Raw genomic sequence first — 15264 nt, forward strand, 5'->3', positions numbered from 1 at the left:
TTCCTATAAATAAATCCCCTTTCCTCAAACCCTAATCAATCACCTCTCTTCTTCTCCGCCGGATATCAGAGATTTAATGTATTCGATCAGCAGATTTAATGTATTCGATCAGCAGATTTGAATGAAAGTTCTCTTCTTTCGTTCTTCATTCTCTTGTCATTTTTCAATTTATCTTTTACGAATGGTAATTTGATTTTCGTGTCGCTTCTGATAGGCGTTGCGTTCTTCAATGGCTAATCAATCCATAAGGACGTGTCAACGGACAGCGTAAATCAGTTACAATTCCCTCTCTTCTCATTCGATTTCGAATAGCTACGGCATTGTTTCTGTAAGAAGCTGTAGCTCTGATTGGGATTGTGACATTGTTTTCTTATTTTAATTAATTGAAATGTCATTTTGTTATTTGTTGCTTCATTATGGTGAACTCTTCCTTTAATTTCAATGGGAGAAATTCAAGTTTCCGGAGCATAAATTGATATTCCAGTATTAAACAGCACAGTGAATTATTATATGCACTGTGTTACCTGTCTTCTGGTACATTCCATCCTTGAATAACTTCAAATTGGACTTCAAAAGTTTTGATTTCTTCTAATTGTGTGTAAACAAACTGTCATTTTTTGAGTTGGGTGTTGTAGATTTCATGAGAACATGGGAGAAATCTTGCCTTTTTATGGAAATTCAAATTGGGCATAAAGAGTTTTGATTTTTGTAATTGGGTGTTCACATGTGGTCATTTTTTGAGTTGAATGCGTAGATTTGACGAGAAATTAGGAAGAATCTTTGCCCTAATTGGTGATGGTTAAGTTACAGACTAGAACCTTTGAACTGATCATATGAACTTTGAATCTGCCATTCTCGTTTATGCTGAAGAGGTGTTTGCATTTAGTCCTAAAAGATGTGAATTTGGGGATTACCTTAATTAAACCTGACAAATCAAATCAAATCAAATCTTCAAACAACAATATGACAATCTCTATATCAAATTAAAGATTAACAGAAAGCTAATAGTTCAATTTAATTAAAACAAGATGAAAATTGCAAGAGCACTTGAAACAAACAACTTGAAACAATATGAAAAAACACTAGCAATTATGGAATACATGGATTCATAACAGTGGCTCAATAGACTTAGTGAGCTTTAGTTTAATCAGTGCAGCAACGGTACATGATGAACTTCTCCATTGGCCTGCTGCATTCAGCGCAGACCACTTTCTCCGGGATGCTTCCGGTACTACCTGGAAGAATCAACCTGTTGCAATGATGTGGATTGTGGTGTCCATGGAGGTAATCATTCAATGCAGGAAGGAACCCTCTTTCATCTACAATGTGCCTCCATGACTGGAAATCCTCAAAGCTCTTAATGATATCAGCACCTTTCGCCTTAGCTATTTGATTTTCGCCCCCTGATCCTTTGCTGATCACAGCCCATCCTTGATCACTGCCGTCGAAACTAAGCATTGTTACAATCTCCTGCATTATTGGATCATTCTCTACTGTTCTGTTATGTTGCACCTTGGAATGCCACATACTTTCTAGCCTAACCCAGAAGAACCAGATTAGTGTAAGATCCTGAAGTACATGGCTGAGATTCTCTGTCTGAATAATCACATTGTTTTTCCTGACTTTCTCTCTTGGATTGCTCTTTCCAACATAAAGCATCATTAACTGGATATTGGCAGCCCTTGCAACTGCATCTGCTGTTATTGTGAACTTTCGGATCCATTCGATATCTTCGCCTCCATACAAGCATATGTACTTCCCTTGTTGTATCTGAAATGCATACAAGTTATGAACTTTAGTATAACTTCAATCCGGATTTGAATAAAGGGCGGCCCGGTGCACTACGCGTCCCCACTGAGTGAGGGTCCGGGGAGGGGTCCCACCACAAGGGTGTACTGGGGCAAGCCTTCCCCTGCCAATTTATTTGGCAAGAGGCCGCTCCTAAGACTCGAACCCGTGATCTCTTGGTCACACAACAACAACCGTTGCGTCAAGGCTCGCCCCTAAGACTCGAATCCGGATTTGAATCCCGAAGAAAAATGAGATCTTACCCAGTTAATGATTTGTGGATCGATGGCGTCTGCCAGTAACTCGATCCTCCACGATTCTTCTTTCCAGAGTGCTTCCTCTCTGAGGCTAGTGAATGGAAAAGCTGTGCTTCCCCAAATCCACATCATATGGATTGCATTAGGATTCACTACTTTTCCTTGAGGGTCTAAGACAACCAGCAACGGTTTCTTGTTGAAGTGCCAGACCTCCTTGATATACCTGATCACCGCTGGATCGAGCAGTGAAGGGTGGTAGACTGAGTACCATGGCATCATTGATTGGAGATTCTCAAACTGCTTCTGTTTTGCATCATTCCACGGGGTTGATCGGTCCACGACTGGAAGCCACACTACCTCATATTGGCTCTCGGTCCTCGATGGACTCTGTCGAGCCTCGCTGTACATTTGTTCGAGCATTGAAAGCTCTTCAGAGGGGAGTTCAAGGTCTGATATGTACAATAGCACATTTTTCCTCCTTAGCACATCAAGGCTAGCCTGCAAAACCGGAAAATTGTTGGAAAACATGAGTATTTCCGATGACAAAGATTAGTTTGCAATAGGTATAAATTGTTGAGAGGCAATATGTGATCAACCCTTCTCTTGGTGGCACCATCATAGAGTGGTAGCTGATCATCCTTAGCATAAATCAGAGCCCTCAGAATCTTAATGTTATCAATGTGGTTAGTTTCGAATAAGCGAATCAACGTTTGATATGCTTCCAAGTGTCGTCTCTCATCTGCATCACATATAGAAAGATCACTTCCGTATTCAAAAACCGAAAACTGTAGAAAACTTGATTGAAATAGGTGAAGAATGAGTCACCAATGTGCTGATAACAAAGAGTGAGCTGCCTCATCAGATGTTCATGAATGCTTTTAACCTTGTGCGCCAAACTCGATAGCTCCCATGCTTCGGTTGTCGATGCTATGTACCTATGTTCGAGCAATAATAAGCATAATCAAATCTTTAATTGGCTAAAATGACAAAAATTGAATATGAAAATGGCTCATAGTGCTAAAATCATACTCATGGCCCATGCCAATGAGGCCAATAATCTGTGATGAACAAGCTACGATACTCCGAATAGTCCAGTAAACAGCAGTCGGAATATGAGCAGTAGCAGTTAACATTTCTGGTGTATCAGGACTGATGTATTGAGATGGAAGCTCCTTGAATTCAACAATGCATTTTGCAACATCCAAACTAGCCCGGATAAGGATATTGAGTGCCTCGAACTTTGGTCTCAACGAATCAGCACGTTCGAGGATGTCTGGCAATTGCTTCAGCAGTGCAACAGCTTTCGCTAATGGATTCGTAAGATAAAGCTGCGCCACGAGCCAGAACTCACCATAGTTCACTGCGAATGCTGCTAAAGCCAGCACTATTTTTGCATCCCATGAATAGCTTGATACCAATTGAAATATTGCCAAGGTTGTGGCATGTGCATCCCCTCCAGTAGCACACTTGCAAGATAGCTATAAAAAGAGCCTATTACGGAATGACCACGAAAACAAATCAATGCATCCGGAATATAAGAACGAGTAAACAATGCTATACCTCACAGGAAATTTTGTTGATTGTGTATGACAACAGTTCGAGCATTTCGTTGACGCCATACTCAAGAACTTTATCATCCATTGCATCGATTTGCGCCTGATGAACTGCCTGCAGTGAGATTACAAGTCATCAAATTCATGTCCAAGCAACACAGGACATTGACTAGTACAACAAAGAATGTGCAAGAGATAGTAATAGGTTATTGTACCGGTTGCTGCACGATGGTAGCAAGGCCGGTGGGTGCAGCACGGTTGAAGATATCCTCCACAACATGAAGAAGGGGTTTAACAGAAAAATCGCGGCCATCAGGAGCATGAGTAGCCTGAACTTGCTTCATCATTAGATTGTCATCGGACGAGGAAAACAGATGGCGATCGGTTCTAGGATTCGACATCCTGTGAGGTACAACTGCCATAGTGAATGAGGCAAAGATGAAACTCTAAGAACAAGTGAGAAAAGAAGAGAAGAGAAGAAGGCTGTGTGGGTTTGGATTTGGTTAGCTCTGACCCTTATATAGGTGATTCAAATTGGAAAGTGGCAACAAAAAATTGTACCTTGCTTCTGATGGAGTTTAAGAATTTTAGATAAGGGCCTGCCTATGATTTGCATCTTTATAGCTTGACAGAATATAGCAAATTAGAAAATATCAAAAGATTAAGTTCAGGATTTTTATACTAGGCATTCTGATAAACCTTTTACTTTGTGTGAAACATATGTTTTCCCTTACAATTTAATGTTCTTTTCCTGAAGAAATGTCTTTCCCCTTCTGTCAAGGAATTCTACACACTGCACTGCACTGAAATGCTAATCTGCATTACTATATTTTACAGTTCTTGTCTTGAGATTGTATTTATGGTAATTAAAATGTGATTAATATTCCCATCCACCTCCTTGAAGTAGTTCTGATCATGAAAAATTGAAAGCAATGATCTATTTGAAATGGAAAAAGGCATAACTGAGTCCTTTATCTATTCAATTTTCACTAATTAAGCCCTTGATTAATAATTAAGCCTCGGATATTTTAAGTAGATACATTAAGTCCTTGACCAATTACTTTTTAGCACAGTTTACCTCTCTTGGATGGCCTAGTTACGTGTGTGATTCAAACTCTATTTAACGCTCTTGGAACTGGAACTGCTAGCATGTCATTGTGTGCATAGAATTGCCAGCATTTTCACTCTTTTAACATGTCACCTGATGCATAGATCACCATGTTAGATAAGGTTTTTCTAACAACATGTCATGCCATCCCTTACATGCTGGCAGATCCGTGCCCGGAGTTTGAATCAGATCGTCCAATGTGTTAAAAATATTTGATCAAGGACTTAATATATCCATTTAAAAGATCACGGGTATAGTCCGTAAGAATTGAATTGATTAGGGGCTCAAATATGTGCTTTTCCATTTTTAATCAATATATTAAGGAGAAAAAGAAAGGAAATCAAAGTTTATATCCTTGCATCATTAAAGTGAAAAGTGGGAGGAACTTATGATGCTAAGTGTTTCATCAAATTTCCACATCAGCTGTAACAGTGTAGCTTGCTTATTCACTTTGTTTTAGGATATGTAACAGCCTTAATTAGTGCCTAATTAATACTAAAAAGTTTCTGATTGAAACATTATATAATCCCAATCCCAACCTTAAATCTTGATTTGGCTACAACAACTTTGTTCCTGACCCCTCTGCTAAAGCAAACAAACAAAGCAGAAAAGTGAAAAAGCCTGCAATTCAGAAGATTTGAGCATAAAGGTTTACAGATATGAAATGAATCAATATCATCATGATGCCATATGCTTGGATTTTTTCTTACAGACATAGGTTAATAGTTTTCACTATTTGAACTTATCTTTTTGTTCTTTCCTTGGCCTATTTCCTTCTATTTTCTTTTTCCCTTTATTTCTCTTAATCATTTTTTATTTCTCTGCAAGAATTCTCATTTGCTCATGATGCTTGCATGTGATATTTGGCTAGATTATTGACACATTCTGCTTAGTGTAAAGGAGTGGCAGTTTGCTTGTAGACCAATATGCCTCAAGCGCTGGCACAGCTCCGAGGAGGTTTCAACAAAGAGTGTTGAGTGGAACGCATCAATGGTTGTTCCTCTCAGCCCTCAAGTTGATATAAGGACCACTATAGAAAATAGAGAGCATTTGGCGTAGGATCTCCGCCATCCCTGACCAATGAACATACCCTTAGTGTAAGCGATCCATCCTAGTCCATCGAGCACTAGGAGGTGGGCAGGGGAGGAAAAAAAATTTATGCACGCAGGTGTAAAACTGGCTCCCCACCTCAGCAATCCTATATTTGCCAACGGAGGTGTCACACCCGACCCTAAACGACCTCAATCGGCATCGGACGTGAAATAGAAAGATCAGAATCAATACCTATAAGTCTCCAAATTATCCAAATATTATAAATTTTGAACTTTTCCAGAATTCCTCTCAAGTACATTTAGACTATATACATATTTCTATTACATTTAAGTGTCACCAACATAACCAAATCTCCAAATTACTGCAAAGATAATTGTCCTAACTAATGACAAAACTGATGACTTGATAATTCAACCTTGTTTATCAACCAGTGACTTCTCCTATACCTTGCTCTTTCTCGCCTAAAACATTAAAACATTTAAAAAGATGAGACAGAAATCTCAGTAAGCAATTATCAACTACATAAAATACTTATACTCAAAATAACTATATATATACTTTAATTTCCAAAATGTATCATATAAAATTCATGTTCTTAAAGATGAACATTTTATGGATTAAACCATAATAAAATACTCAAAATAATACTTTTAACCGAATATGCAATTTAAAATATCATAAACTTGTTATAAACATTATTTCTCAAAATACCACACATTGTCCAAAACGTAAATCATTGTATTAAATACTTAATACCAAAACTTGTGTTCAAAATAGTTATATATATATTTATTTGTTTAAAATCTCAACCAAACAAAATAAATAGGTTTGCAATTAACCATTTACTCAAATCAATCGTAAATCAATAATTACTTCATAAACTGTATCTCAATAAATACTTCACAAATCGCATATCAATATATTCTTCACAAATCGTATCCATTCGAGAGATAATCCTCGTATGTATCAATCCCCATAATATAATAGAACCGAGATATCTCATAATTTGCCTAGCCCGCATGGTCTTACTCAACACTTCTTTGCCATACCCGATAAGTCTTTCAATTGTGTACACAGACCGTATTTCTCACTAAATACGGACTTTAATTAAAGCCACCTATCCGGATTACCCTTGATGGATACTAAAAATATTACAATTTCATAATATAATTTAAAATCAGAAATATATATATATATATATATATATATATGTGAACATATATATATAAAACTCATAAATCAACACCATAGAATTTCTCAAGTACACTTCTCAATTAATTTCCAAAATATTCAACCATAAATCATCATTGTACTAAAATCAGCAATAATTAATGTAAAAATATACTTCAATACTAACTTCAATTTCTAAAAATAAGCACATAAATCATCATATATAAAAGCTTTATTTTATAAATCTTAAGTTATCAAAACCACTAATTTAACCATCTCAAAATCAAATATTCACTTTAAGAAATAAAATTTTACCAAAATCATTTAACATATATGTATATATATTCAAAATCATAAAAGGGTAGTTGATAAATTACTTACTTCGGTAATTAATCGACGGAAAACACAACCTGAGTCTCAAATCTGTCTAATATATATACAACCCCGTCTTAAAGACTTTGCACTCCGATCTTCACCATTTCAACTATGAAATAAAGTGTCTTGGTATTCTTAATCAACTCAATTTACTACTAACTTTTTCTTATTCCTACTCTTAATTTCATTTTCTTTTTCTTAGGCTCTCTCTCTCCCTCATTTCTTTTGTTTTCCTGAATGAAATAATATTTAGATAGGGATATCTTTTTCTTATTTTTTTCAAATAAATTTTTATATATACTAACCTTTTTGTTCTTTGTATGCATGAATGACACATCTCATCATGCATGACATATTTTTTTATTATAAAAATTTGCATGCATGACACATTTCATTATGCATGACATTTATTTATTTATTTTTATTATTCAAAATTTATGCATGAAATTCACAACCTCATTGATTTAAAATATATATCATAATAACAATTTATAAAAAGTTTAGTAATTACTTATTTTTGAAATAAAATTTAGAATTTACTATATTTTCTTTTTATTTTCATAATATAAAATTCTAAAATAAAATATTGCTTAGAGAAAAAAAATGGCATAATCCAATATCTTAAATCAAAACCATTATTTCTATGAAAATAAAATAATATATATATATATATATATATTAAATAAATACTAAATACTTAAATGGATAATAATAATAATAAAACATTTATTTACATGTGGCAACTTTAGATATATACATGCATAATAGAAAGCATGCATGTTGAACACTTGTCAAGTCTTAACTTCATGTAAATATTGATTTTTATTTTGCATTCTTTTTTTTTTTAATAACAATAATATGACATTTTGGTAAAAAAAAAATTTCACATTTTGCTAACCATTAAATTAACTATGAAAACACAAATCTTGATTTGTGTTATTGATCTTCCCAATAAGGGAAATAGTCCATTTTGGTCCTTCTAAACCTTGACTTCTTTTAAAACTTACACTAAACTTTTTAATTTTACACTTAAAGTGTGAAATTGACCTCCAAACTATATCTATAATACCCAATTAAGTCTCCAATCAATAAATAAATATAATATAACCTAATACTAGGATATAATAACTAACATTAAGGACACGGATGTGACAGGAGGCGAGCATCCAACCTTAGGAAAGAGAGAACGATATATCCATATGTAAGGATCCCTACGAGGGTCAAGGTTTGATACACAGGGAATCTAGCAGGACGGTATTTGAGAGTGATTAGTGAATATATGCTTAGGTTTAGCTATATACACCCTTGAAGGTAAGACTTGACATAATGCTTATAGGAGTATCAGTTGGCTGGCCGACTTGGAAAAGTCTTGGCGCCACAAGGCGACTTTAGCGTATCCTGAATCTATCTCCGTGCCACTTAACAGGGTAAATAAATGTAAAACAAATGATCACAAGCCAAAGAAAATAGAACTCTCAATTGTCTGTTTTATGATTGTTTAGCAGTCAGTATAACATAATACAAAATGGCATAAAAAACAACATAGTTGAAGTTGCCTCCTTGATTACATTTTTCATTCATAGAGAACATACTTCTTCATAGGACGCTTACACTTTTCACATAGGAAAATACCTTCAAGTAATTCTTCTGCATAAGGTAGAACATTAGATTGATTACATGGTTCTGTAGAAGCAGGTGGTTCGAAGGCGGTTCGGAGTGCACCCATGAATCCTAACTGTGCTACATTTTCTCTCCACTCAGAAAACTTATTCAAGCATTCAATCACTTTCCTCCCTTGAAGCGTTACGACTTCGGTCGTGTTGCCTTTCCCTATTACTGCCCATCCCTCAGCAGTACTATCTAGCAATGCTGAAACTTCTCTGTATATATGATTAGAACTGATAGATTGTACTAGTTTCAGCATTGATCTTCTCATACTTCGCAACCGAATCCAAAATAAGTGTAATTTTGTTAATGGCAAATGAAGACTAGTGTGGTTTTCTTCATTGATTACATCTAAAACACATCTCACATGTTCATTCATGTCACTTTTTCCAACATAGACAGTCTCAAGCTGCACCCCGTTACTTCTAATGTTCTTCAATTCGGCATTGAATTCTCGGATCCAGTCGAGATTATCACTTCCATAGATGCAAATGTTCCTTCCTTCTTCTACCTGAAGTCAACAGAAGATGAAATCAGAACAATAGAATGATGAAACTAGAAAAATGCGCAATTTAGTATATCATACCCATCTAGATATCAAGGGATGAATTTCATCTAACAAAAAGTGCATACTCCATTTCGCCTCTTCCCAGAGCCGGTTTTCTCTTGAGGATGAGAAAGGATATGCCTTTGCACCCCAGAGCAGAACCATATCAATTGCATTTGAATTTGTAGCATTTCCTTGTGAATCCAACACAACCATAACAGGGTCATCTTTAAAATCCCATGTTTGTTTTATAAAGGTTACAACAGCTGAGTTTAGTAACCAAGGCCGACGAAGGGAGTACCATGGCAAGGAATTTGATAAAAGTTTGAACATTTCTACTTCAGCATGTGTCCATGTATCCGAAAATGAAATCGGAACCCATACAATTTCATAACTTTCATCTGACTTGTTGTGTTGAGGATGATCATATGTTTGCTGAACCAGTAGGAACAATCCCTCTAGTGGAAGGAGGTCTGGTTTTGAGACTAAAAGTATCACTATCTTGTCCTTCAGTTCAGACAAATCTACCTGTCATCACACGTATGAAATGGTTAGGAAAAGGAAAGATACTAGGATATCACATTCAAGATATGAAATAGTCGACAGTCATTTGAACTTCTATGTTAGTATATGTCAAAGTTCAGAGATTTTTATGTCCGGTTTTGAAGCAACTGGAACCATCATGTAAATAATGCAGAGGTTGAGATGCCATGGATGTATTTTACCCTTTTTTCTTTCTGAGTAGATATGGACATATGAGGGGTCAAATGCAACAATTTTCACGCAAATTTGGTTGTTGTTTCACTGTGATAACTCAAGATTAATTCGTGTCATGAAAATAAATGAAAATCGGTTTTCGTCACACTAAAGTCACTATAACAAATTTCCTGCCAAAAAATATGACTTGTCATTACATTGTCCATAGACCAAGCAACATTACATTTTGAGTCATACCATGTCAACTCCACATGTCAGCGACAGAAACACCCCAATCGCGATATATAAACAATAACTAATTGAATTTTTTGAGTATTTGTGTTGCTAACTTGACGTGACTTGAGTTCATGGTCAAATCACGGTCTATAACAATAACTAGTTAAAATTCAATTATTTTGACTGTGAAAATTGAAGTTTAGTGACTGTAGTAAAACAATATGCAAAGTTGAGTCGCCATCATTACATTTTACAGGACACATAAGAGATTACCTTTGGTTGCATAGAAGAATTCTGGAGTGGTAAGGCATCTTTTAATGCTAGTAACACTTCAAGTACCTCTTGGTTATCAGAATGTGGCTCCTGGAAAAGGTTTATCAGTTTCTGATACAACTTTCTCTCTGCAAATTTTGCAGAAGTTTAGGTGTTAAAATAACTGCACAGTCTAGGTTATTATATATATGCATACAAGAGTTTCTGAACCATTCTGAAAAGAATTGGAACATCAACCTATTTGTTGATGACACAACTCCACCCACTGACTCAACCTATTGTGCACACTGCTCAGCCTATAAACCAGACTTATGAGCTGCCATGATGCACTTGCGGCTGCTGCTGAAGTTGAGCACCTGATAAGAAAATACACCAATTATCAATAACTAAATGACCAGTGGCGAATCCAACATTGAACTACTGGGATGCAAAAATACCAGTAGGGCTTAAATATAAAAAAACGGGGTCGTTTTGACCTCTACTGCTTATAGGTTTTTTCTCTACCCAGGCTAAAACAATGACCTTTTGGCCTTGGCTGGACCAAAAAAGGGAATGCCTAGATAAAATTGAAGGGTTGAGGCAGGGCGTAACCACCCCTCTCAGAGTGGTTTCCTATGGTTACGGATGCAATAGCACCCCATGCCTTGCCTCCGGCTAGGGTAAATTACATCCCTGGCTCCTAAACTTTTAAACCGGATATGAAAGTCCTTGAACTTTGTTATTTACTAACATAAAAGTCTCTTATGAAAGTAAACAACTTCAAAATGACCGATGATAACCTCAAAATGAAAAACTTCTAGAACTGAAGTTGTTTAGAACGACCATTTTCATATTTTCAAATCACCAATGTCAGAGCTTTCTCTCTAAATATCTACTTTCTTTCTCCTAACCAAAACACACTTAGGGACTTTTATGTAAGTAAAGGTAAAGTTCAAAGACTTTTATGTCCGGTTTTGAAGTTTATGGACTATAAAGAACGTATGACTAAAGTTGAGGGACCATCTTCGTGTATGGCTAAATCTATCAAAAGTTCACTCATGAATAAGAACATGAATCAAGTTATGATCTACTTAAAACAAATGAAATGAAAAGGTACATATTTAGATGCTGATTGAAGGGAAGGAACATGCACTTGCTCAGGCTTCATGGCTAAGTCTGTGATTTGAGAAGAACATGCCAAGGTGTTTCTTGTTACCCAGTAAGAGGCTAAACAGATAGCCGATTTCGCCGCAGCCATTGCTTGACCATATATCTTTACATGCCTAAATGGCAAGCTTTCAAACTTGATTATGCATTTTGTAACATCCATTAATGTCTTCACCAATAAGCTTAAGGCCTTGATCCTAGGCTTCAACATGGTTAAATCATTGGGAAATTGTCTTAGCAATGCAACTGATTCTGCCAATGGATTGCAAGGGCAAAGCTGCATTAACAGCCAAAATTCACCATAGTTTGTTGCAAATGCTGCAAGTACTAATACCATTTTTGCATCCCATCTGTAATTTCCAAGTAAATCAAGCAAAACCATTGTTCTCTCATGTAGATCTCCGTCGCTGGAGCTTCTGAAAAGCAACTGCAATCACAGTAAAAGGTCTCAATAAGTTCGAGCATTCAGTGATGGAGCTAGAACGAAAATATTCGAGGGTCTTAATCCATGGAAATTTGTTAAAAGTTACATATTTTTCTTTTGGAGATTTCGATTAGTGATGTCAAATTCTTATATTCTGAATAGAATGTAATTACCAACAGAAATTATACATTTAACAACGAAAATTTCTGGATATATATATATATATATTTTCTCCTGAGTCGGGGTAACCGAGCCTCCGTGACCCCTGCCTCTCCGCCCTGCGAGCATTTGCAGAGATGGCAATTTCTAACATGACATGATTTGCCCGATTTACAAAGACAACCGGACTGGGTTGTGATATGTCAACCCAAATTGCAATTCCATACATGAAATCATAAGTTTAGCGACGGAATTTCCGCGGGTAATCTGTTTTCCTCCACAAAGTAGGGGGTCATCAACAGTTCCTCTGTGACCCCTCGCCCTCCACCCCCAGCGAGCAATTGCAGGGATAACAATTTCTGACATGACATGATTTGACTGATTTATAAAGATAATCCGACCGACTAACATGACCCAATTCTGATACATCAACCCTAATTGCCATCCTTTACACGAAATTTAAATGGGAATTTACCGCATTTGAAATTTTGGTGATGATTTGCCCTAGTGATTCTTCTGCTCCCACTATTTCAATGTTGCTTATATCATTAGTTGAAATTGCATCAATATTGATCTGAAAATCAAACTTGTAATTCTTAGTTCAATCATGATACTGAGTTGAATACATACAGGTAAGAAAGTGAGATGAAATTACTTGAAATTTAGCAGTGTAATTGAGGACATTCTCAATTGCAGTCAACAATAGCTCGGAATCTAGATGACGACCGTCTGGATCATGAGTCAATAGGATTTTCCTGATGAGAATTTCGTCTTCCAAAGATGTTGATGGTGAAGAATGCAACAAGTTCATGGCTGCAGTGCAGAGATGTATGATTTGAAGGCATAGCTTAGTAAAATATTGAGAAAACGGTATTTATGGATGAATTGATCTTCACATTTTGCTTTTTAAATTTGCTTCATGTTCACTAAAAGAAGTGGTTCTTGATTAAAGATTTGTGCACAGTCGATTTCACCAGTCGGCATAAAAGAATAAAGATGTTAAAATAAATAAAAAAAGGGTTAATACACATATTTGTCCCTGTGTTTTCACGAAAAAACAGATTTGTCCTTAAATCAAATAAACCCACAAAACTATCCCTGAATTTTCCATAAACCTGCAATTATACCCTAATCTAACAGAGCTGTTAAACGGCGTTCACATCAAACCTGTCTAAACCTCCTAATTAATCCAAAAGCAATAGCAATAGAAAATAATAAGAAACCAAATGAATTGTGATTGTCGTCATCCAATTTTTTTTGGAAACAAGACGGTTTGATGTCATCGTCGTTTAGCAGCTCTGTTAAAATAGGGTATAATTGCAGGTTTATAGAAAATTCAGGGATAGTTTTGTGTGTTTATTTGATTTAAAGGCAAATCTGTTTTTCCGCGAAAACACAGGGGCAAATATGTGTATTAACCCATAAAAAAAAGCACTTGTAAATGCTTTTTCTTCTAATGGTAAATTGCATATAGTTGAGCTCTTTCACCAATTATTTTTTTTAATTGATTAAGCTCTTAATTTATTAATATTAAGCAATTGATCTTTTAAATAGATATACTAAGTAATATCAGTTGAATATAAACTCATCATGTGTTATTTAAGAGATCCGAACCATCATTCGGAGGAGGGGAACACATGGCGCCTCTACAACCAAACTAGACAATACAACTCCGTATTAAAGACCTCGACTTAAGAAGTCTCAAAAGACTCAGTCAAAGATCCATCTGTTACAACAATCATGTTCGATCCCGTGAATCTTAGGCCTAGTGAGCTTGAGGAATATTAGGCCCTGATACATGGACACACGTTCACCTATCAACAAGTGACACGTAGGACACCCCGCTCCTTTGCTCATAACCGTCTTCTACGGTCAAGATACACTACTTCATTCATTCATTAAGCTTACATCATAACTTTGATTTACTGTTGTGTTCATCCTGGAGTCCTACTTCAAACTGACTTAGGCATTGAAGCGATTTAGCCAGACAACACCCCTTCCTTTGACATTGTTTCTATCCAATTGCAGGTCTTCAAGTGGACTTTCAAGATTCAACCACATCAAATTGATGCGGTGAGTTTGGAGCAAACACATCAATGACTTGCTTAAGTAGTTCCATCCAAGTTCCTTCCTCAAGTACACTCCCTGCATCCGGATTTCAGATTGCGGCAAATATGGAGTGCGACTATAGTTTCAGGCCGATCGCAATCCGACACTAGACGTGGCGAAGGACACTGAGGCCCTAGATGCCCAACAATAAAGACTCATATGTGCAATCTCCTAGCGACTAGAAGAAAATTTTGGGATCTGTCCACGACATCGTCAGCGTCATGCGACAAGAGCACACCATCCAAATGGATGAGCTTAAAGAAAAAATGGAGTTACTGGAGGAGACTGTCAGGTACATGAATAAAGTTGAGAATATCAACTACTCAACCGGGCATCATTCTACCCGAAGTTGCATTGTCAGCGAGACAAATCCCTAAGGGATAGAGTAAGGGATTCAGGCACCTAGTCGAGGGTAAATGAAGACTCCTCGATATGAGACACCATAGATCCTAAACTCCCCCTACGAGGAAAATAAATAATGACAACAAGCAGTCCCCGAGAGATTAACCGGGGTAAGAGAAGAAAAGCGACCCTCCCCAAATAGGAGGACCCCGGATACAAATCGAAGAAGAACCCGTTATAAATCTGCCGAGTCCGGGTCTATCATCTAGGAAAGGGTAATCGAACCCTATACTCGAGATCGATGGGTGCCCAAAGAAAGAAACCTTTCAGTAAAATGCGAGGGTTCTAAAGCCAAGTTTGAG

At 36.5% G+C, this 15264-nt stretch overlaps 2 protein-coding genes and 1 non-coding gene across 4 annotated transcripts; 1 reads left to right on the forward strand and 2 right to left on the reverse strand.

Annotated features, from left to right (window-relative positions):
• Positions 1-405: 405 nt before the first annotated feature.
• LOC136231731 (small nucleolar RNA snoR137) lies at positions 406-542 on the forward strand. The gene has a single exon (XR_010690098.1). It is a non-coding gene; the product is annotated as a small nucleolar RNA snoR137 (small nucleolar RNA).
• A 408-nt stretch (positions 543-950) lies between these two features.
• LOC136230276 (protein SIEVE ELEMENT OCCLUSION B-like) lies at positions 951-7456 on the reverse strand. 2 transcript variants are annotated; one of them, XM_066019295.1, is made up of 8 exons: positions 7311-7456; positions 3814-4013; positions 3606-3713; positions 3075-3523; positions 2871-2980; positions 2642-2784; positions 2052-2543; positions 951-1770 (listed from the first exon to the last, which is right to left on the reverse strand). In XM_066019295.1, exons 2-8 carry the CDS (start codon positions 3997-3999, stop codon positions 1144-1146), a joined length of 2115 nt encoding a protein of 704 aa, XP_065875367.1. In that variant the 5' UTR covers positions 4000-4013; positions 7311-7456; the 3' UTR covers positions 951-1143. The 2 variants fall into 2 exon arrangements, with proteins under 2 accessions (XP_065875367.1, XP_065875366.1); XM_066019294.1 differs by lacking the exon at positions 7311-7456 and having other exon boundaries at positions 3814-4051.
• A 1301-nt stretch (positions 7457-8757) lies between these two features.
• Positions 8758-13405, reverse strand: LOC136229166 (protein SIEVE ELEMENT OCCLUSION C). Its single transcript, XM_066017756.1, has 7 exons — positions 13107-13405; positions 12927-13025; positions 11853-12295; positions 10960-11078; positions 10723-10850; positions 9556-10044; positions 8758-9480 (listed from the first exon to the last, which is right to left on the reverse strand). The coding sequence occupies exons 1-7, from the start codon at positions 13260-13262 to the stop codon at positions 8878-8880; spliced, it is 2037 nt and encodes a 678-aa protein (XP_065873828.1). The 5' UTR covers positions 13263-13405; the 3' UTR covers positions 8758-8877.
• Positions 13406-15264: the final 1859 nt, after the last annotated feature.

The sequence above is a fragment of the Euphorbia lathyris genome, chromosome 5 (assembly GCF_963576675.1).
Source record: "Euphorbia lathyris chromosome 5, ddEupLath1.1, whole genome shotgun sequence".
Taxonomy (NCBI): domain Eukaryota; kingdom Viridiplantae; phylum Streptophyta; class Magnoliopsida; order Malpighiales; family Euphorbiaceae; genus Euphorbia; species Euphorbia lathyris.

Excerpts from the sequence above, each read along its gene's own strand:
- LOC136230276 (XM_066019294.1), bottom strand. The coding sequence starts at position 4,020 with ATGGCAGTTGTACCTCACAGGATGTCGAATCCTAGAACCGATCGCCAT. Across the intron at positions 3,524-3,605 it reads TCAACAAAATTTCCTGTGAG|CTATCTTGCAAGTGTGCTAC; the intron begins GTATAGCATTGT and ends CTCTTTTTATAG. Across the intron at positions 2,544-2,641 it reads ATGGTGCCACCAAGAGAAGG|GCTAGCCTTGATGTGCTAAG; the intron begins GTTGATCACATA and ends CCGGTTTTGCAG.
- LOC136229166 (XM_066017756.1), bottom strand. The coding sequence starts at position 13,262 with ATGAACTTGTTGCATTCTTCACCATCAACATCTTTGGAAGACGAAATT. Across the intron at positions 10,851-10,959 it reads GTTGTGTCATCAACAAATAG|AGAGAAAGTTGTATCAGAAA; the intron begins GTTGATGTTCCA and ends CAAAATTTGCAG. Across the intron at positions 10,045-10,722 it reads ATTCTTCTATGCAACCAAAG|GTAGATTTGTCTGAACTGAA; the intron begins GTAATCTCTTAT and ends GTGTGATGACAG.